This window comes from Canis aureus, chromosome 6, assembly GCF_053574225.1.
Source record: "Canis aureus isolate CA01 chromosome 6, VMU_Caureus_v.1.0, whole genome shotgun sequence".
Taxonomy (NCBI): Eukaryota; Metazoa; Chordata; class Mammalia; order Carnivora; family Canidae; genus Canis; species Canis aureus.
The window spans coordinates 52,117,811-52,141,134 of NC_135616.1; the positions used below are offsets into that span (position 1 = coordinate 52,117,811).

Genomic DNA, 23,324 nt, shown 5'->3' on the forward strand with positions numbered 1-23,324 from the left:
ATATACCTTAGTTGGAATGAGTTTGATTACTAATCTACACACAAAAAAATATCAATGTAAAATTCACTTTGTAACCCATAAATTATCAGATAAATATGAAGTTATCTGAACACATTTAAAAATTTATAGTGTAACAATTTGAATACATTTCAATAGATGTAACAATTCAATTGAATTGTTCAATTTGAATACAATTCAATAGATGTAACAATTTGAATACATTTCAATTGAAGAATCAACTTTACCTCATGTCTAATATCTATCAAGTTTCATTATATGCTAGATACTATTCAAAGATTTCATGAAAACAAACCTACATAGGGTAGGTATGATTCTTATTCTCATTTTCAGGTGAGAGACATGAGGCACAAAGAGGTTAGGTAACTTTTCAAAAGTCACACAGCTAGTAAGTGTAAGCCATGATTTGCACTAAACTGTCTACTTCCAGAACTTGCACTGTAAACCACTTTCTTACTCAATTGCCCCCTTCAAAGATATTATGGCTGGAACATATTGGAGAAAGAGGATTTGTGAGTCAAGTGAGTCCAAAGTCTTTTAAAACTGTTATTATACCAATATCTATTGCAATGTGGATACAATTTTCTTATATCAGCTCCTAAGAGAACTCCACTGTGCTTGTTGTGGTCTGAACATCAGCATAATGGAAATAATAAGAATGATGTCAACAATAGGTACTTATTGTCATGTGGCTGATGTGGTCACTTTTATCTTTGTGATCTTGGCCATTGTTGTCATCATCATTGTTGTGGTTTATTGAAGGCTTACCATGTTCCAGGATTCATATTTTATACACTACCTAAACAGTCTCATTTTAATACTCAAAGCAACCTTATAGGGTGGGTATGACCTTATTTATTTATTTATTTATTTATTTATTTATTTATTTCCATTCACATTTTATAGATGAAAAGACTAAAGCTCAGAGATGTTAAGCTCCTAGAACCAGAAGTGATGCAACTAGAAATTGAACCTAACTCTGCCTTCAAAGCTTATGTTCTCAACCATTTCACTTTGTTCAAAGTTTTAATAATACTTTTACTACGATGACCACCACCACTACCACAAAATACCACTTATTAAGTGTGCTTTATCTGTCGGGCTAGCCCTCTGTCAGGCTAGTCCTATGTCACTACTTCAAGCTGTGGTTTATGGGCTATATCCAGTCAGCTGCCTGTTTTTGTAAATAAAGTTTTACTGAGACATAGCCATACTCATTCACTTAGACATTGTCTGTGACTGCATTTGTATTAAAAGGTAGAGAGTTGAGTAGTTACAATGGAGATCCCAAAGCCAATCATACTTACTATCGGCCTTCTCACAGAGAATTTTGTGGACACCCTTGCCTTAAGCCACTTGGCAATGTGTATGTGTCAGTGTTCTCATTTTACAGATGAACATACTGGAATTTAGAAAGACTAGGTAATTTGCCTATCCAAGTGTTAAAGAGCAAGAACCCAGTGAAAACCTGAGGTCTAGATGACTCCAGAATTTGTTCATTTTCCTCTCTGAAACTTACAAAGGCGATAATTTTCATAATTACCTGTTGAAGGAAAGATTTCTCTAACATGTCGCTAATGATCTGGTTTTAAATGTCTGACACTGGTGTTAGAGTTGTACATTTTCCGCTGCCAGAGGAATATTAAATTACTCTTACCTTCTGAGAATTTGCTGTATTTAATTCCTTGAGGATGGATGCTTATGGGCTTGTCTGCCTTATTCTTAAAGTGAACTTTTATGATGTCTCCAACTTCAGCATATAGAGTAGGCCCAAGAAGTCCTATGGAAACAAGGATTTATAATATATCTGTGTTCATGACTATCATAGGTGAAGCTGCTAAGCACAGAGATATGCAGAGAATCCCATGAATGACAGCTGTCGTTCCTCTTGGTCCTAAGGCTGGCCTGTTTGTCTTCATTCTAGAAGGCTTTGCCAGTTCATCATCTCTACATTGCATGTGATCAGGTCAGGACAGGAAGGTAAAAATGCTTGGATTGGGCCCAAAGCAAGTAAAGAGAGTGGAGGAGTTCTGACCAATGTCTACCCCCTTCTGACCCCTGTCATTTCTTGGAGATTATTGCCTTCAGTCAAGAAAAGAAAGGTGTTTATTTTCAATTATGTGGGGTGACTTGAGGAAAGGCGGCTGACTCCCTGATGTGGGAGATTTCAGAGACTCAATGAAGTGAGGGAGAAAATCCCATGGTACTCCGGCCCTGAAGCAAGTTCACAGTCCCTGACGCAAGAGTGAGCTTGATGTATCCAAAAAACAGTAAGAAAAACAATGCAGGCAGAGTGAGAAGACATGAAGGAGGGGCTCATGTGTGGCTTTATGGGCCATAGTGAGGACTTTCAATTTTCTTCTACGTGAAGTGGGAAATCACCGGGGCTTTGTATAGCAGACAGACACGGTCTGATGTGTTTTAAAAGCTCATTCTGAAAAAAAGGTAAATCCTAGCTGCTGTGTAGAAAACAGTCTGTGTAGTGATGGGAGTGGAAACGGGAGCAGGTGGTACAGACAAGGCAGCATGCGCAGCAGTGAAGTAAGTGGTGAGAAGAGGTTGAATTCTGGACATTTTGAAGGTAGAGTCAGCTGGATTTGCTGATGGGTTGGACGTGACATGTGAGAGAGGGAAATCAAGGATGACCCTGAGGTTTTTAAATCTGAGCAATGGGGTAAACAATGTTATCAGTTACTTCAATGTGGAATACACTGGGACAGCAGTTTAGAGGTGCAGAAATCAAGAATGAAGTTTCACTTACTACAGGACAGGTATTGTGCTAAATCCTGGGGCCACATGGATAAATAAGACATTGTTCCTGTCCTCAAAGAGCACTCACTAGTTGGGGATAAATATATGGTAGGAGCTACCACTGATATGTGGGCAAAGTGCATACCAGGGCCATTTCAGAGATTGGGATTAGCTTGTACAAAGGGCCTGTGGCACTATAAAACTTGGCCTATTAAGAAAACTGACAGATGGCCACAGTGAAGGTAAAGTTTAACAGATAAGATAGAGAGGCAGAAAGTGAGGCTGAAGGCATGATCAGAGGCCCCATCATGTAGGGCCTTCTAGACCTTTTAGAGTTTTGCCTCTAAGAGTATCTGGAAGCCATTAAAGAGTTTTTAGCAGAGGTGAGACATGGATTTGGGTTTTAAACCTCTGGCTGCTTTGGTGGAGGATAAGCTGGGGAGAGCTCAGAGTGGATACTGAGAGAACAGATAAAAGGCTCCAGGGGGCAATGGTGGTGACTTAGTGTAAGGTTATAGTAATGGAAGTGACAAGAACATAATAGAGATCTACTAGGAGATCAAACTGTCAGGATTTGATGGATGGGATATGGGTGGAGGGTGACGGAGACCAAGTTGCCATGGATGGCTGGTGATGTTCTGGCTGGGGGGCTGGGTGCAGGAGGGTACCATTCTCTGAAATGATGACACTGCAGGAGAGTTTTGTTTGGTGGATATCAGAGGCAGAATAATGGCCCCCCAGAATGTCCACATCGTAACTCCTGGGATCTGTGAATACACTACCTGGCATGGCCAAAGGGGCTCTGCAGATGTGATGACTAAGGTAAGGATGTTGGATGGGAGAGTTTCCTAGATTATTATCCAGGGTTGGGGGACAATATAATCAAGGGCCCTTATAAACGGGATGGGGGAGAAGCCCTCTTTCCCTACTCCTATCTTCTACCTGCAGTTTTTTTCCTTTCCCTGAACTCCCAGTCCTAGAGTTTATACTGATCTTGTGCCTGAAGCTTTTGTTTGTTTTTGTGTTAGCTCTGCACAGGACTGTGGAGGTCACAGTGTTCAATTCTCATTTTAGAGTTAGTTACAAAACCTGGGATGTGGAGGCAGGGAGGGTGGCTTGTTCAAGGTCATTCAATCACTGCGTGGCATTGCTGGGGTTAGGACTCTGGTCTCTGGACTCTTGAACCAAAGCTTTCTCTACCATCTTGCACAGAGCAAGTTCAGAACCACCCCCTTTCCTGAAATGGTTCCAATTTCTACACCATTTTTGACTCCTGGCCACATCTAACTCCACTAGCTGACCTCTCTCTTCTGGCTGGTACCTTTAGTTCTACCTCCTAATGGAAGCCCCTGCTGGCTATTCCCAGTGGGGATGCCCAAGAGCCCAAAAGAGTGCTGACTCTGTTGTCACTGTGTGCACTGCATTTTGTTGCCATGGTGGCCTTGCTCAGGTGATTTGTTTGTTGGCATCACATGGCTACAAATGCCCGGTGCCCAGGATAAGTCTCCTAAGTTATTTAACCTAATAAGACCTCTTGCTGCAATGAATAGTTTGAAGCATTTATTTGCCTCTCCTTTCTGTTCCTTTGGAATTAAGGCAAAACAAAGGGATGTTTTCATAAATGCAAACCAATTACCTTCCCACATGTGGGCAAACACATGCCTGAATGTTGCCTGTGCTTCATCAGCCTCCATCAGCCAGATGGCCTGGGACCCTCCCCACCCCTCCTCTGTGCCAGGCACTGCAGCCAGGGAAGGAGTTGCCTATCTTGAAGCCCCAGGAAGGTAGCACAGTGTGTACCCAATTTCATGCAGTTTTGGAGTTGAAAAGGACAACATGAAATCAGCTAATCCAATCCCCTGTGTTCAGGTGAATAACACATTACAGAAAACAGGGCAGCCCATTGTTGTAGCTATTTTAAAACCCCTCAGGGGCAAACATTTCATAACCTTCCTTGAGGAAATTCAGAAAGTCAACACTAGTCATTTTAAAGTCCCAGACAGGATTCTTAAAATAAGCCCAGCCCCTCCACCTGTCCACATGTGTGCAAACCTCCCCAGACAGGCACATTCAGACCCCTAGTCCTATAAGTTCACCCCTACTCTCAGTTACAGTGACTTCTGGGCTCATACTGCAGAAGTATCACATGACTTGTTTGGGGTTCAGCTAGAATCACACAATCCAGTAGGGGAGCAAGAAATAGGGGAAAGGTGCCAATGACCTAGAACCAGGCTGGGGAATGGAGCAAGTCACAGAGTCAATGGCAGTGTTTAAACCTGGAGCTTCTTAGGCTTTACCCCAGATTTGACTCACTGTTTCAGCTACTGTAGGGATACAAAGATGAATAAAATACTACCCTTGCCTTTCAGGGATTCATAGTTAAGTAACTTTGGGAGTTCAGGAGGAAGCTGCTTAAAAATGGTATTAAAATGCCTCAGAGTTCACATAAAACAAATGTGTTATGAGATACACAGGGGTTGACAGGTGATTTTTAAGGGCACAGGGCTTAAACATAAATTTATGACCAAGGTCTACTTCTAATTAATGAGACTAAAGCCGGAAATTTCTATAAAAGGTAATCATCTCAAAGGATTTTTTTAAAGATTTTATTTATTTATTCATGAGAGACACACACAAAGAGAGAGAGAGAGAGGCAGAGGGAGAAGCAGGCTCCATGCAGGGAGCCTAACGTGGGACTCCATCCTGGTTCTCCAGGATCATGCCCTGGGCTGAAGGCGGCGATAAACTGCTGAGCCACCTGGGCTGCCCTCAAAGGATTTTGATTACAGTGGCTCTCCTCTCTAAAAACTATCAACAATTCTTCCTGTTCAGAAAATAGTCTCCAGCCTGGCACTGGCCTTTCCAGCACTTATGGTACTCAGCACAGTGCCTTACACAGCCCAGACATTGAAATTCAGTTAACTTGGTCAGAGCCACAAAAGGTAAGTGCTCTCAAACACCTGCCCAATTCCTTTATTTCCCAGGCCTAATGAATATGCTTCCCAGTTCATTTTCCCTTTAGCCACCTACAATTTAATTTAATGAAATAGTTAAGTATCTGTTGTACATACTAAGCTTGGAGCTGGAGCTATGAAAATGAAGAGACTCTGTTTCAGAGGACAGGAGATCCTTCAACTTTCTGCCCACAACTACAAACTCTATTTTAGTAGTAACCTTACTGTCTGTTGCCTTTTTGGCTCCTGTGAAGTATCCCTTCTACCTCAAGCTAATTCAGCCCAAACTCTGAATCATATCACTTCTTATTTTTTCTGAGTCTGGTTTCAGCAATTCTTCCTCAGACGTCATTAGCCTCCCCTTTTCTGTCAGATATTTTAGGTCACTGTATTCTTGTTTGTAAAACTCCGAAGTATTCTTAAGCCCTTCATTCCCTTCCAGAACTACCCTGTCTCTCCTCACATGTGGAGCCAAGTTTCAGAAAAGAGTTATCTATAAGTTACCCCTGCTTCCATTTTCCCCATTCACTTCCATTCACTAAGGGAGGTGGCCCTGGGGAAAGTGGGTAAAGAGAGTTTCAAGAAGAGGGATCACTAAATGTCTTAGTAATGTCAAGTGGGAAAAGAACTGGAAAGAAACTAGCGGTTCTGGCATCTCAGGGTCATGGGTGCCCTCTTTTGAGAGTGAGTTTCTCAAAAGAGGATTTCTATGAGTGGATTTCTATTAGTGAGGATTAGAGAGGGAATATATGGAGAAGAAACAATATTACAGAGAACAGAGTAGGCTGCTCATATAAGAAAGGCAAGACAGAGGAAAGGCAGGTGATGTCAAGGGGAGATTTTCTTCTACACAGGGGTTGATTTGAACATAGTTGTTGAGTTTTAACTGAAGGGAAGGCTCCAGCCAAAGACTGAAGATAAAGGGAGATCAGAGGAGGCAGGATGGAAGAGTTTGCACAGAAAGGTAGAAGGGTGAATCTGGGTGTGTTGACCAGTCTTCACTTGGTTAGTATGGAAGGATGAGTGATTACTGATCAGGGGACCCAATGGAGGAAGTTCTCTCTTCATGGCCTCTATCATTACTGTGAAATATGGTACCATATTTAAGAACCCGAAAGTCCATTCAACCTACATTCTTTGATTAAAGAAGAGATGAGGAAAGGAGTTCTGGATTGCTCAGTCTGTTAAGCATCTGACTTGGGCTCAGGTCATGATGTCAGGGTCCTGGGATGGAGCTCCACATCAGGCTCCGGGCTCAAGGCTCTGGACAGCTTCACACTCAGTGGGGAGTCTGCTTTGCCCTTTTCCTCTGCCCCTCCCTCACTCATACTTTGTCTTTCTCTCAAATAAAAAATGAGGAAAAGGGAGATATTTTTCTTTGAAAATGATAGCTGTTGTATACCTCACACTAAATAAAACAGGAGAAGAGATGGGAAAAACAGATGCAAAAGAGCCAGCCATATATGGTTCCTTGGAATGAATCCAGAGAGCTGGATAGAAGCAATAGATCATTTGTTAGGGTTCATCTACATTCAGTAAACTATACCATAAGCTCCAGGAAGGCAGGATACGTCTCTACCTTGTCCATTGTGGCATCCATAGTGCCTTCTTCAATGCCCAGCCCATAGCAGGTGCTCAACAGTAGTTGGTTTGGTGAATGAACAAAATTCAGACAAAGATTTTGTTTAGATTTTTGATCAGTGTTAAAAATAGCCAGCTTCATGGGCATGTTACTCACGGGCCAGACAGACCCCATGGTGTAATGTTTTGCTGATACTATTTTGAAATTCTCAAGAATATGAATCTAAGGCCACACATTTTCATTTTTCTTTAATTTAAATTCAATTTGCCAACATATAACACCAGTGCTTATCACATCATGTACCCACCCCAATGCCCATCCCCCAGTTACCCCATCCTCCCACCCACCTCCCCTCCAGCAACCCTCAGTTTGTTTCCCAGAGTTAAGAGTCTCTCATGATTTGTCACAGTTTCATTTTTCACTGGGCCCCACAAATTATGCAGCCCATATTGGTTAAAGACAACAAAAGCACACATTACTAAAAAATGTCGCTAAACAGTTATTTCAGATATCCAAGAATATCAAATTATCATAGAGATTTATCTTTAAAATTAAATAAGGTACTTCAGGCTTACCTGAAATTTTGGATCGTGGTTTTTCTTTCTGAAAATATGGTTCATACTCTCTGTAGACAATTTTCTTAAAGGAAGTATTTGAGCTAGAAATAAAGTACAGAAATTAATTTGAAAGTCGTATATGACATCTACATCTCACATCACAAAATGAATGGATTTCTCGTATCTTCAGATAGGTAGTAGGAATAATGGTATTTTAATTGTATTTCAGAAACCAGGGTTTTACAAATATGCATAATAGGCGGGGTTAAAAAATGATTATTGATCTCTTCAAGAATATTCTGTTGTGATAATCAGTCTTTCCCAAATTTAGTCTGTCCACTAATCCTGTTACTCAGAATCTATTTTCTAAAAAAGAACCCATGATTATTGTGTGAACCCAAACTTTAGGCTTAGATCATAAATGACTAAAAATATAACCAAATCCTTTATGAATAAATACATGGTCTGTTTTTTTACCCGATGAACCACATACAGATTTGAATTATTGGGGAACATTCTAAAGAACCACTGATTTGGTGGACTCTATTTCTAATTGGGAAGTTGGAGAGGGCCAATGGAGTTAAAGCCCTGGGGATTCATACTGGAAATAAGCAAACAAATGAAAAAGGCAAGTCTTGGAAAATGCAAGTCACTTGTCCAGAGGAGAAACAAGGGATAAATGGCACAGCCAAGTCACAAAGAGGTGAAACCATTGCATTCGTGGTAAAGAATTCACAGAGAGGGAAGCAGGTAGAGTAGAACCCCAGAACCCTAGAGAGAAAAAAAACATATGTTTTTATTTTCAATATCTGTTACTACATACATATAAGTGACTCAATAAGTTTCCTTAGAAAAGTTTTCAAAAACATTTATGTCAGACTTGGGATAAGAATGATAGATATGTTCCACCTCTGAAAGGCATTCTCCTGCTAATATTGGATGAAGTAAGGGGAAGGATCTTTGTTTTGTGCTAAAGTAGACTTTGACAAAGAATGGAGTGGTATATGTTGATCTCCTTATAGTGAGTATCATTCTGCTGTAGATGTAGGACACTTGATCACCAGTTCTTAGTTTAAGCAGTTAGATTTACAGGTTAGATTTTTTCACAAGAAAGTACCAGAGAGAAATGGCATGATTTGAGGTTCAAAAATATTGACAGTTGGTCTAGGTTATCATTTTATGGTTTTGGCTCAATAATTGACACTGGAAGTATTAGAATTCTGGAAACTTGACCACAGGGTGAGGGGATCAGATAACCAGTCATGGTTCCCTCTGGACTCCCCACGTGAGTTAGGCTTTTGCCCTACGTGGTTCTGCTTCCAGAATTCTGCTTGTTATTTTTAGAGTTAACTACAGAAGAACAAACTTCCAAGCATAAGCACAGAGTACTCCAGCAAAGACAACAAGCAGGTTAATGTCTGCCCATGAGCAAAAGAGATTAATGTTGGAAAGCCTGTGATTTTCTTTGGGGTTTTGGCAGTTCTCTAAGGGTGTGGGTGTGATCTAGATCATCAACTCGAAAGACAATATTTAAAATGATGTTTTTTAAAAAAGGATTTCTCCTCAAAGTAACCCAGTTAGAAAGCAATTCTTTAAGGCGCTTAATGTTATACACTACAAGACTCTTAAAATATTGCATTATTTCTGGCTGATTGCTTTGGTTTTGTAATCATAAAAGAGGAACTTGTCTTTCACAATCATTTAAACTGTGATATTAAGTTTAAAAAAATGAGTCATACTGAGAGGTTTACCAATGAAAAAATATAAATATAACTAACTGGAAATAGTGAGTAAGTCATATAATTTATCTAATTTCTGGGAAGTCTTATTTTTATCCTTTCAATTAGGAAAAATAGTTTTCAGTTCAAAAATAGTTTTATTATTTAAGCCACCTTTTAGTTACATATGTCTGTTAATAGTGGCCTTTCCAAAGTAGCAGGGTAGACTATATCCCATGGACTAAGAATGTGAAAAAAATGAAGAGTCACATGAAGCAGAAGAAAAGGTAAAAGAACAAAAATGTTGCATGTTTATGGACTGATGGTGGTTTGAACGTCATTTGTAAGAATACAACAAAATTATGGCAACTTGGCAATTGTTATTGAACAATCTGCTTAAATAAAAGACAATGCATACATCCTTAGTTTTAGAAGATGAAGCTATGTGGAGAATGGAATAAATAATATGTAACTGGAAGTTCTATAAAAAAATACTAGGCTACTAAAATCTGGAATGGGACTTTGCAGGAGGGCTAATGAGGGGGCTGGTGCCTGGTGCTTTAGAATCAATCAATAAACTAACAATCAATCACACCAACAAAACTATTAACAAACCCTTCAAACAGCATCTAGACAACAAAACTTCCTATCTAACACACTGTATTATAAGAAATAAGAATAGCAGTTTTGTTTTAAAATGAGTAATATAGAGTTTTAAATGAGCAATATGGTAAACCCCCCCCCCTCTTTTTTTAAGCCATGGAATTGCAAAGGGAAAGCTCCCCAAAAGCTCACTCGGACACGGGACCTGCCTCACCTGGGGTTGGTGGGCTCAGGGCGGTAGTTCCAGCTGATGCCCTGAGCAGCCACGTAGAACTGCCTGAGCCGCGCCGCTTCGGCCCCCCAGCTCCCCCAGCTCCCCCAGCCCGTGCAGCTGGCGCCCAGCAGCACCAGGACCCAGAGGCGCGCGCAGCCTGGGGCCATGGCTCCTCTCGGGCTCCCGCGCGCCGCCGCCAGCCTGGGACCGCGGACCGCGCCCCGCTGCAGTGCGCCCCGGAGGCGGCGGGGGGCGGTGTCCTCCTGCCCCTCTGCTCCTCCGGGTGCCGGGTCGCGCAGCCTCCCGCCGCCGTCCCCAACCAGCGCCCTTCCAGGCAGGGGGGTGGCTAGGTCACCGCCCCCGATGGAGGAGGTAAGGGCAGAGCGAGCCGAGGAGTGAATGTGTCACCGCAGGTGGAGACAACTCCGAGATCAGATCACAGGCTCTCGCTGCTGCTGGCGCCGCAGTGCGCGGGGATTCCTGAGCCACAGGCCAAACCGCTCCTGCACTTCCACCTGCTGAGGCCACTGGGGCAATAGCCCCTCACCACCCACCGTAAAAACTGCCAGGGCGAAGTTCACGCTTGCAAGACCCTCTGCAATTCCCAGTGCAATGTCACCCCATGCCCTCAACTACATCAGTTTCCCTTGGTCTGGGGGAAAGGGTACTATGCTCGTTAGGGGCACGGAAACATTGGAATCTGGTGAGAAAGCAGGGAGATGAGCACCAGAACGGGGCCTACAGGCCTGGACCACTTTACTGATTTTCTACCCATGCACCGTTCTGTCTTGATGAGGGTCTGTGGCCACAAAAGTAGCAGAGCAGAGACAATCAGCAGAGCAGACTCAGTTGCACTTACTAGCTGTGCGGGCTTGGGTAAGTGACTCAACCTCTTTAGGGCTCAGTTTTGACATCTGCACAAGAGGGGGATATGAATTTTTCCCAGATGCAATTGTTGGGAGGATAAAAGGATATTGTGAGGTGTCTAATTCCAGAGCACGTAACACATGTGTATCACTATGATTATGGTTTTCTTGTGTTTCTTGGAGGATCTGGCTGTTTCACACTGCCTTAAGATCATATTATGCTATTGATAGAAAATCTGAGAATATATTGTCTGAAGCATCATTATAACTGTTCAAGATTCCCTGAATCAGGGCAGCCCGGGTGGCTCAGCAGTTTAGCGCCGCCTTCGGCCCAGGGCGTGATCCTGGAGACCGGGGACTGAGTCCCACGTCGGGCTCCCTGCATGGAGCCTGCTTCTCCCTCTGCCTGTGTCTCTGCCTCTCTCTCTCTCTCTGTGTCTCTCATGGATAAATAAATAAAATCTTAAAAAAAAAAATTCCCTGAATCTGCATTCCTCCAAGCTCCTGTCTTACGGTTTGTATCAATTGATTTGATACATTGCCTGGCACTTCACATGAGGTCTCCATGATGTTAGGCTCCTCCACACTCACTCCTCCCATACACAGTCTTCTGTTTCTTCCTTTGCTGATGTTACTCTGTGGATTTAGAATATCCATCTCTTCCTCTTAACTGAACACTGCTTCAGTTCAATCAGAGTCCTACCTATCTCCTTAATTCTGGACTCAAATAGACTATTTCCATTTTATAGATTACAACACTATTAAAATATAATACTCGTATTAATTACCCTCTATTACTTTGTGTCAGTGTTTATTATTTCCTCAATTGGATTATAAACTGTTCAAGAGCACGAACAGTGCCTTACTCTTTCTTCTCTATCTATAATAGTTTGAAGCAATCTATAATTGGTTTGAAAGCTGATAAACCATCAGAATTCCCTGGGAGAGCTTTTACAAATTATAGATTCTGACTCAGGACATAGGACTGTTAACTATTGTCCTTTAATACCCAGCCTAGTGATAAGCAGTCAGAGATGCTATTGATGCTGTATCAGAGAAACTTTTTAGTTATTTTTTAAATTTTTATTTATTTATTTTTAAAGATTTTATTTATTTATTCATGAGAGACACACAGAGAGAGGCAGAAACATAGGCAGAGGGAGAAGCAGGCTTTCCACGGGGAGCCTGATGCGAAACTCTATCCCAGAACTCTGGGATCATGCCCTGAGCTGAAGGCAGATGCTCAACCACTAAGCCACCCGGGTGCAACTGGAGAAACTTTTTATTTTTATTTGTTTATTTATTTATTCATGAGAGACACACACAGAGAGAGAGGCAGAGACACAGGCAGAGGGAGAAGCAGGCTCCATGCAGGGAGCCCGATGTGGGACTCCATCCTGGGGCTGCAGGATCACACCCTGGGCTGAAGGCGGGCATCAAACCGCTGAGCCACCCAGGGATTCCCTAAGGAGAAACTTTTTAAAAGCAATGTGTTCCTAAATCCCAAGGTTACTACCAAAGGTCTTGCAAAATTACCGTAACTCTTAGACTGTTTTATCATTTTTATTTACATATTTACCCACATGTTATTCATTCTACATGACATGTTTATTGCAAGACAAAGGTATTGTTTGTCTATTTTTGCACCAGTTCCAGATAACTACTATGTAACTTTCAACAATCTACATATTAAACATATGATTTAATAAATAACATCTGTTCTTCCTTATAGGACATTCAGGTGATGAAGATTTTTTCTGCTTTTCTGATTTTATTTCTTCTCTGGTTCTGTGTAGGGGCCAGTGGTATAGTATATATTTGCTGACTGATTGAAGGGTTAAGTTGTAATCAAGACAACAGTAATTATGCATTACATTGATGTAAAAAAAAAAAACGATGTACACAGACATTATTGAACAAAACACCAAATAATAAAGCATGGCATTTGGGAAGAATCTTTTAAATCGCACATTTAAATTTTGGTCTTGAGGTTCTTTTGAGGAGAGTGACCAGTGGAGTGAAGGTGACATGTGCCTTCCTATCTTGATTCTTGGTCTTCTACACTCTGGTGCCATCCAGAGGCTTCTCTGGAAGCCTTGCAGCAAGGGTGCAATACGCTTCATAAGCAGCAAACACTGGAGACCCCAGAAGATCTTCTAGAAATTCCCTCAAGTCACAGATACCACCTGCCTTCCAACAAATTAGAGAACGCCTTCCTCCAATCCAAAAATAAAGAGGCATTTTTATTTTTCCACAGTTTGGTCTTCTGGTAAGTCAGATGTTTCAGTCTCTGGTTAATTAGTCTGTCAAGAAAGTACAGCTGGGCAAAGCCCACAGACCACTGCAGACATTCAGTCCCGGCGTCTGAGATTTAAGGAAGAGGTGGAGCAGGAAAGGGGGGGGGGTGGAGAGTTTGGACTTGTGGCACAATCCCTCTGCTCTCATCCAGAACTAATCTAAAGGAAACTCCATGTCTTTTTTTTTTTTTCCTTACAAGTATTACCAGAAAACTGCAGCTAATATGCTACAGTGTAACTCAAGTCTGGCAGGAAAACTGGTGTTCAAAAATAGGATCCTGTGGAGGTTGAGTGAGGAGACCAGCAGGACAGGTCTCTGAAAATGAGACAAAAGAAATTAAAATAACTATATTTTCCTTAAAAGTAAGCAAGCTAGCTAGCTAGTTCTCAGCATATCTGTCCCTTGAGGATCAACATAATCCCTTCTGGCATCTAGGCTACTTTCCTTAGGAAACCCAGTTATCACTGAGCTTTTTGGAGGAGAGAATGCACCAGATTATTTTTGTTTTCCCAGCAAGTCACATAGGGGATTAGCTCCATAAAAGTTCGTAAAATTTTTTTCCAGTAGTATGACTTTTGGTTACCAAGCAAGGACCATGGTGTTGTTAATACCTTCAAGCAGCCATTAATGGGGATGTCATACACCCTGAAATAATTATATCTTATTAGAACATTTCTATCCTGGAGGAAATGGAAATCCTCAAATAAACTTACTTTCTATTATCAGTCTACTGACATATCTTGTCCCCTGCTGCCAACACAATTTCCTTCAAGGCTTAAAAACTTAATACATGCTTAAAATCTAACTCATAATTATATGATGAAACATCAAGTTCTAATATTCTTTCTCTTTACCCTACTGGTCCATTTCCTTCAAAAATATCTTCATAGGTAACTTACCTTAAGGGGTTGGGTCAAATGCAGCATTCGTAAAAACTCCATATGTTCCTAGATGGCTAAAGAACAGAAATACAAAGATGACCTGCCATACAGTGCTTGATCCTTGACCACAGTCCAGCACATACTTTCCGCAGAGACTGTGGATTACCACCCCACCCTGGAATTCTGCTTTAAAGGGAAACACAAACAAATGCCTAAGAAATTTTTGAGATCCCACATAGCAGCTCTGGGTAATTTACACTGCACTTACACCCACGTGAAGTTATTGTTGACACTCTAGGTACTAGAATACCTGCTATGGCTCTTCCTGGTGAGAAGAAATCCTCAGAACATGCCCAGCTTTGATATTTGATCATCTGGCCATAGTTTTCAAAGAATGGGAGTACTGCCTCCTATGGGTGTTTTTTAATTTTCACAATTATCAAGAATTCTGCTGACACTGGGAAAGGGCTAGGGGTGCTGGATATCCCAATAGGCACTGGACACAAAAGAATTATCATACATTCCATAAAATTTTAGAATATCTATTCAATATTCCTGTAGGTGAATAACATCTGAGCCTAGAACTTAATTGCTTTAGATATAAATAATATATATTTTTGCATCTTTTAGAATACAATTGCCATGTGAGTTGAGGGAAGATTATGACAGGTTTTCCAATCCTTTACCAGAGTCATTCATCATTTAAAAAAAATCAAGTTGGTGTTGACAATGCCTCTGATGCTGTTTGAGACACTGATACGGTATTCCTAACTATTGGTCTTTATGTCCAAAGGTGCAAGTCTCTGATAACCTCATAGCATCCATTAGAGTAGTTTCTCAGCTTTAGAGTTTTATTTCTATTACACATCACTTACCCCTTTGTCTCTGCTTTGCTTTATAATTAGAGCACTTACCGATTTTTAAAAACACTATGTTTGGTTAGGATATGTTATCTGTGTATTTTACTTTAGAATTAGTAAAGGGGACATTGCAAAAGATGTGTTGCAGAAAGGGGTCATTATGTATAATCATTCTGATATATTACAGTGAATGAAAAATCCAAATTTTACCAATTTAATCATTCATGAAACATGTCTATCTTACCTGTGAGGGTTCAAAGGGCTTTCCCCATCATCTGGAATAAGCAAGAAGACACAAATGATCAGTTGAAAAGGAAAAAAAAAACTATATGCAGGAGAAAGGTCATCAGTGGTAGGAGTTATTGGGGAAAGTCAGTAAACTGATTTTCAGATGGGTTCATTGTCAAGAGTATATTAGGAACAAACTCTCTCTGAGAGGTAGGGCCTTTGTTAGGCTAAATTAAACATTTGACAGTATGTAATCTAGAGTTTTCTCATCTTTCTTCTCTTCCCATTCAGTGACAACCTCTTCTTTTTCCTCTGGTCCTTGCCTTCAGCCTTTGGGCTACTTTTGGTTATTGTTGATATTGAGATCTTTGGTTCTTGAAACCTATTACTTTGGCACTTGTGGCTCCCTATCATTGCAACCTGTGTCACACTCCCTCCAGTCACTAATTGGGCAAGTTAATCACATAAAAAAAATCCATACCAATATAACAAGGGCTATTTTCCTTCTCTGGTAACACAAGTGACGAGAGCCTCCTATCTTAATCTAAATGATCGACTCTGAGAGTGGAAACTTTAAATATGGCAGAAGGCCTGTCAACCATCCCATGGATACATAAAAGGGGGAAAGCATCTCATGGCTAAATAAATTTAGAAAATATTCAGTCTGGGATGCCTGGGTGGCTCAGTGGCCGAGCATCTGCCTTTGGCTCAGGGCATGATCCCAGGATCTGGGATCAAGTCCCACATCAGGCTCCCTGCATGGAGCCTGCTTCCCCCTCTGCCTGTGTCCCTGACTCTCTCTCTCTCTCATGAATAAATAAATAAAATATTTTAAAAAAAGAAAATATTAGGTCAAATGAAGATGAACAAGTACATTTATTACAGGGCATTGCTGAGTCTTCAAGGTGACAATGACTATGCATTTTGATTTTGCAGGACATGTATGCAGCATTTTCCTATATTTGACCATAGAATCTTAGAAAGTTTAAAATCACCTTGGGACAGGTCAAGAAAAAGTTCCCTATTCTCCCAAATGAGCTTATTTATTATTAAAGATATTGGAGGATGGGTGGCTGCTGGTCTCTCTTCATAGTCTGGAGGATTCTCTAGCAATGTCTCAAAACTAAAGAAAGAATTTGGGGAAAATGCAGGAATAGTGTGATTCCTACATGAGAGTTGGATCTAGAGGGTTAGGAGGTCTTGCCTCTACCTTCTGGATTTGGTTAAATAAACAGAAATGTTACATGGAAGATCTGGTTGTGGCTCTTTACTCTTGAAGCAGAGTGTTACGCTGTGTCTTTTGTCCCACTCACCCATTCACAGGAAGAGTATATGAAGGAGCTTTAGAAAACCAGCCTCAATGCAATGATGACTGTGGATGGAGAGAGCTCAAAAGTATAGAACAAGAGGTTCTGTCCTTGAGCAGTTAAGAATGGGTGCTGAAAGTCCTCCGTTCACAAAAACTCCATCAGATATAACAGCCATTCTCAGTTACCTGCATTTGAGTCGTCCTAACCCCTCAGGTGCCCATAGTTACCTTCCATGAGAAATGATGAAGAGACCCATTAGCTTATGAAAAGAGGTTTCTGAGCTCATGGGCTGAGCATCTGAGGCAGACAGAGAAAGACTGTTTTAACATTTAAGAGACAGTTCGCCTCTTATACTCCTAGGCCAGAGCTCCTCCTTTGATGAAGAGTCTGGTAAACACAGCTCCCTTATAGAGGGTCTTCATCCATTGGGTCTCTTCCCTACTTCAGTCCAGCATTAGCTCCACACATTTTCATAAGAATGTACAGATGTCCTAGAGTATCACACCAGGTCATGACTAAACAGCTGCTCTTCACACCTCTAGCTTTATTTCTCATTTCCTCCACAGCATTTCTGATTCATAGGCACTAACTACCTAACACCATTGATCAATAAATAACTATCACATAAGAGAATTATGATGGAGGAGAACATGACACTTTCCAGTTAGTCCTAGAGATAACTAAGGTTACCTAGACCAGAGGTTCCCAAGTGCCAATGCACTAACTGGCCTCATCAGAATTTGGAGAGGAGGGCTTTTGAGAAACTTGGATTTCCAGGACTATGTCTATGTCTCTCTCTATGAGGATCTGTGCTTTCATAAAGGTCATTCTGTTGGGCAGTCAGATTCCAAGATGACTTCTCTTGGGCTTGTTTTCTTTAAATGCAAATTTTTTCAAACACGAACTACTGATGTTGTAGTTTCACCACTCCTCTCCAAACAATAAGAAAGAAGAAAAGAAGGAGAAGACTTTTTCCTATTTACCTTTTTGTCTGAAGCGCTTTCTTAGCAGAGCCAGGAGTGTCCCACATGTCATCAAACCTATTGCAGAAGCCACTGCTCCACCAAAGTAAGTCAGGGATTCTTGGATTGCCAATGGCCCTGCTGCAAAACAAACACACACAGGGCATAAGAACTGTGTTGCACAAAAGACCATCATTCTTCCAGAAGATGTCCCAAGAATTCTGAGATGTGAGATCAAGCATGATCATCAAAGGTCCTGGCACTGTTGACAACGTAGCAGGAGAGATCTAGAAGCCACAAAACTACCACAACAGAATGGGAAGCAGGGCCTGACTTTATTCCTAATGATTAAATATCAAACATAATGTCCAAAGGATACAGGGGAAAGACCTAATGAATGAATAAAATGATTAAAGAAGTAGAAGTTTGGGACACCTGGGTGGCTCAGTGGTTGAGCGTCTTGCCTTCAGCTCAGGGCATGATCCTAGGGTCCTGGGATCGAGAAGTATTACGCAAAGATTATAAAGAAATGAAAGGATTCATTTGACAAATCCGAGCTTTGAAAAAAAGGTGTGGTGATTGTCTATACAGTCATTGAATTTAATTCCCACTGCTCTGCAGAAAGCAAGGAGATTCTGCTTGATTTGTCACAAAATATTTATTAATGCAGGGGAAACCCAGTGATGGAAAGTAAGACCACTGTCAGAAATGCAAGAAATGAAACACTGATTTTATTATGTTCCTTCTCAAAATGACTTTCTAACCAAACGGAAAATATACCTTTGCAGGCTGGCATGGGAGTTGACCATTGGCCATTCTCTTGGCATGCTGTTCTCGCTGATCCATTAAGTAACTGGCCCTCCGGACAATGGAAGCTACAGGTTGATCCATAGCTGAAATTTCCCCAAGGATTGGAGCAGTTCATCACGCCTGGCTCAATAATATGCAGCTCAGGGCATTTGATAGCTGCAGGGAAAAAGAATGCAGGAAAAACCAACATGGAGAATGAAGGAAATAGAGATTATGGTTTCGTTTGTAATCTGGCTAGTTTTGGCAGCAAGTGAGGTAGAATGTAAAAGATCAGAAAGTAGATGAGCCACTTCTGACATTCATACCAGCTCCTCCAACATCACACATTCTAAGATGTCCGCTCACTCAGAGAATAGTAGCCAAAGAACTAGGATGGGCACATAGCAACATTCAATAAATACCTACTAATGGCTTGATCAATTTACCTATAAAAATACTGTTTTCAAAATTTCACTTCTCAAAAATACTGTTCTAAAAGTTATTATTACTACCACTGATAATTAGCTGGCATGTCAGCAGGTGTTTATTAAAATAGGAATTGTTCAGCAAAGTTGCCTCTGGAAGTTTGAAGGAAGTAGAGATTGCCACCCTCTTTTAAATTTTCCTTCAGGGAACTTCAGGTTATCGTCCCTAATTTGTAGATGGGAAACTAAAGCTTGGGAAATTAAGTTTAACTCAAATAAACATTATTGAGCAATAGTGACATTTGCAAGGCACTGTTCTGGTCTTTGTGGGGAATCCAACATGGAGGAGACATAGTACTTCACATATGGTGTGACAGCTCTGCCAGAAGTATCATGATGGCTTATCTTTTTAGTTGGACTCCAATTATGAAAATATGGAATGTTTACATTATCACATAGTTAATGGAATTGCAACTTGTATTTGCAAATTCTTATAGTTCGTTTCATGTTCGGCATGCTTGTTTTCATACATTCGGACATTTGCAAATATTTCCTCCTTTATGTCTTTGAGGCTAGGGCATTGGCTTGTGACATAGCAAGGGGAGAAGTGACATGCCTGTGGCACGTTACCTCCAACTGGGATTGGTGTAGATTTCATGGAGGAGCTGACATGGAGGTCATTGGGATTGGATGGAATTTCAACAGGCAGGTACAATTTTAAGTGTGAGTGCCAGCTAGAAGATAGCTTCAGAGCTATCTTTGAATAGCTCTTCCCCTGTATCTTTGAACATCGGCTGCCTGTTCCTTTCCCATTACCTTGGCATGTTGGCGTTCCTGCTGTCCATTTTCCTGAAGGTCTGCATCTGAGAGCACTGTCTCCCATGAGTATGAATCCAGCTTTGCATCCAAAGTAGCAAGTGGTATTCAGACCAAAGGTTCCCAGATGGTGCCTACAGGACACTGTTCCTTGCTCTGGAGTGATGAGGGCTGGACACTGAACCTTTGAAGTAGGAGCTGACACTATGCCTGCTGTGAAAACATGATTCCATTTAGAGAGCTCCCAATAAACGGAGCATAACAGAGTCAAGACTAACATGCGATAAACCGCCTTCCACTCTCGTAATAAGGGAGGCTCTCGCAATAGCTCCTCAAGGAAGTTAAGGAAAATTGTTAATCTCAGGTATGGAAAACCAGATGAGAAAAAATACTTAAAAATATTCTTGGAGAAGAGTACCTGGGTGGCTCAGTCAGTTAAGCATTCAACTCCTGATTTCGGCTCAAGTTGTGATTTTAGGGTCATGAGATTGAGCCCTGCAATGAGCTCTGCACTGGGCATGGAGTCTGCTTAAGATTCTCTCTCTCCCTCTCCCTCTATGCCTCTTCCCACCCCAAGTGCTCATGCACTTTCTCAAAAAAAAAAAAAAAGTCTATCATCTATCTATCTATCTATCTATCTATCTATCTATCTATCTATCATCTATCTATCTTTCTATCACCTATCTTTCTATCCTTGGAGAGATAATTCTCTAGACCAGAGGAAGAATAGGGGATGGGGAATGATCAATGTTACCAATATTTTTAAAAAGTAATAAAAATTGAAGAGTTGGTGCAGAAATGTAAGAAATTTGGTAGAAAGCAAAATATGCATAGGCCAATTGCCTGCCCTTGCTGCTTTGTTGGGAGGTGGCACTATCTGCTGGCAGAAGGTCAGCATGAAATGTGAGGTATGCATGATGCCACTGGCTTTGCCACTAGCTTTCCATATGGCAGAAAGATGCTCAGTGACCCCTCTACACCTCAGTTCCTTGATTTGAGAAATTGGATCAGTGACTCCACCCCTTCTACTCCTCCTGGCAATGAAGCAATGGAGACTATTCAATCGACTCTGTAAAGGTCTCAGAAAAAGAGGTGAAAATTATGAAAGAAAATTTCTACTTAAAAATTAATATATCTTGGGGCACGTGGGTGGCTCAGTTGGTTAAGCATCTGCCTTTGGCTTAGGTCATGATCCAGGGTTCTTGGCATCAAACCCCATGTCAGGCTCCCTGCTCAGCAGGGAGCCTGCTTCTCCCTCTCCCTCTGCTCCTCCCCCCTGCTGTTTTTTTTTCCTCTCTCTCTCTCATAAATAGGTAAAACCTTAAAAGAATCAATATATCTTTTATTCACAAAAATAAGAAGTCCTGTCACACCTTATAAATTTTTTAAATCCATAGGCTATGTTTCCTAGATCTCAATAGATAACTCATTTTAAAATAAGAAAGGGAGCTTTCACAATAACAATATTATGATGTGTACCTGTCAAATAGTAAGAAAGAACTTATATAAGTGTTTGTTATTTTTGAAGAAATTTCTGGAAGAAGAACTGTCTCAGTGAGTGTATACTACTTTACCTTTGCAGATTGGTGCAGGTGCTGTCCATTTTCCCAAAGCTGTGCATTCAACATTATTGAATCCCTCCAGCTTAAAGCCCCTGTTACAGGAGAAATGACAGGTGGAGCCAACGCTGAATTCCTTATGAGTGTCAGAACAAGCCAGGCTTCCTCGCTCTGGAGCAAATAATTCTGGGCATCTGATGGCTGTAGAGTCAAATAAATTCTGTAACAATCTTCAAGTTTATTCAGAAGCTTGGTTTGCACTGAATTCATTCATTCATGTATTCAACAAATATGTATTGAGCACCCATTATGTCAGGTATTTTGCTAGGCAGCAGGCATTCCACAATAAATAGCACAGATCGTTTGCTACAGTGGCAGGGGGAGGGATAGTGAGCTCACAGATGAAAGTATAGGTGGAAGTTACAAAAATGAAGAAGTCAAGGTCATACTTAAAACCCACAATTTCATCCTCTTCTCTATGCACTTGTGTTTCAGAGACTGCAAGCCTCCCATGGCTCTCACTATCCTGTCTGGATGGGTGCAGTCCAGGATTCCACTCCTGCTCTTCCTCCTGCCTAGAACTACTTCCTCTTAGATATCCTGCCATCTCCTCAAACTTAGTACATCTAAAAATCAATGACCATCTTCTGCTCTAAACCATTTCCTCCACTTGGATACCCAGAATGGTTTTTTTTAATACCATAGTTCCACAGCACAAGAAAGCTGAAAGCTTCCTGGTCAAGCTAGATTAGTCCCTGGAAATTCTCTGAACTGACTTCATGTATACTTGCCTCTGTTTTTTGGCTCATGCTGCCCTAAATTTCTATTTTCACTGGAAAAAATCCTACCCATTGGATCCTGTAGGATCCAATTGAACACAGCCTCTTGTAGAGCCTCTGCTGCTCACTGCAGCCTGAAGTCTTCTCTGAACACATCAGTTTTTTGTTTGAACTCACATGCTGTCATAACACATGCCATATTTTCCCTCACCTATTGGATAGAATGCTTCTAAAACCCAAGAGCCAGGGGCACCTGTCTGGCTAAGTTGGAAGACCATGTAGTTCTTGGTCTTGGGGTTGTGAGTTTAAGCCCCACATTGGGTATAGAGATTATTTAAATTGAAAAAAAAACTTAAGAAAAAATCCCAAGAGCCATAAAGCTTTGTGTCTTTCACAGTTGACATTACTGGGTCTCAAGAGGTAGTACTCAGCAATCATTTGCCAAATGGACAAATAAATGAATTTTAATTTAATAACCATTTCCCTCAAAGTTTTTTTTAAAGATTTTATTTATTTATTCACAAGACACACAGAGAGAGAGAGAGAGAGAGAGAGAGAGAGAAAGGCAGAGACACAGGCAGAGGGAGAAGCAGGCTCCATGCAGGGAGCCCGACGTGGGACTCAATCCTGGGTCTCCAGGATCAGGCCCTGGACTGAAAGCGGCGCTAAACTGCTGAGCCACTGGGGCTGCCCTCCCTCAAAATTTTTTATAAATTATTATGGTCATATATTTCTGTTAGGATCATGTGTTTGTTTCCATGAAATTCTCTGACATAAGACTATTCTTTATCATCAAATATTTGACAAACTGATTATTCTTCCTTTAAATCCAAGTTATTTATTTGAAAGCAATGCCTTGGTCAAGTCAGGCTCATTTTGCGTAGCATTTTTACCTTTAAAACAAAACAAAATAAAACCTGTTGAAGTCTTAAATAGTGCCTCATAGTAAAGTGATATTTCTGGCCTTTATATGTTGGCCCATGTGTTTTTCAGTTATAGGCTAGTCACCAAAAGATCATGACTCTTTGCATGAATCCATTCAAATAAATAAAGTAATATACTGAATTTCAGTTTAGAATGCTCACGTTTTGAGTAATTAATAACTCCATGTCTGGCAGATCAATTTCATTTACCAAACATTTATTGAATATGTC

General features: G+C 41.0%; 2 protein-coding genes across 5 annotated transcripts in view; both read right to left on the minus strand.

The window, feature by feature from the left end:
- The window catches only part of F5 (coagulation factor V), a 69,689-nt gene extending 59,084 nt beyond the window's left edge, over positions 1-10,605 (minus strand). The window contains exons 1-3 of the mRNA XM_077901589.1: positions 10,398-10,605; positions 7,881-7,963; positions 1,676-1,798 (exon numbers count right to left, since the gene is read on the minus strand). Coding sequence (XP_077757715.1) covers positions 1,676-1,798; positions 7,881-7,963; positions 10,398-10,564 — 373 coding nt within the window. The 5' untranslated portion in view covers positions 10,565-10,605. The remainder of the gene's footprint in view (positions 1-1,675; positions 1,799-7,880; positions 7,964-10,397) is intronic.
- A 2,202-nt stretch (positions 10,606-12,807) lies between these two features.
- The window catches only part of SELP (selectin P), a 40,641-nt gene continuing 30,124 nt past the window's right edge, over positions 12,808-23,324 (minus strand). For 3 of the 4 annotated variants that reach the window (XM_077901592.1, XM_077901595.1, XM_077901591.1), the window contains 7 exons: positions 21,407-21,592; positions 19,833-20,045; positions 18,583-18,768; positions 17,824-17,943; positions 15,547-15,577; positions 14,461-14,516; positions 12,808-13,876 (listed from right to left, as the gene is read on the minus strand). In XM_077901592.1, the coding sequence (XP_077757718.1) occupies positions 14,462-14,516; positions 15,547-15,577; positions 17,824-17,943; positions 18,583-18,768; positions 19,833-20,045; positions 21,407-21,592 (791 nt within the window). In that variant the 3' untranslated portion in view covers positions 12,808-13,876; position 14,461. The remainder of the gene's footprint in view (positions 13,877-14,460; positions 14,517-15,546; positions 15,578-17,823; positions 17,944-18,582; positions 18,769-19,832; positions 20,046-21,406; positions 21,593-23,324) is intronic. The other variant, XM_077901594.1, reaches the window with a different exon arrangement.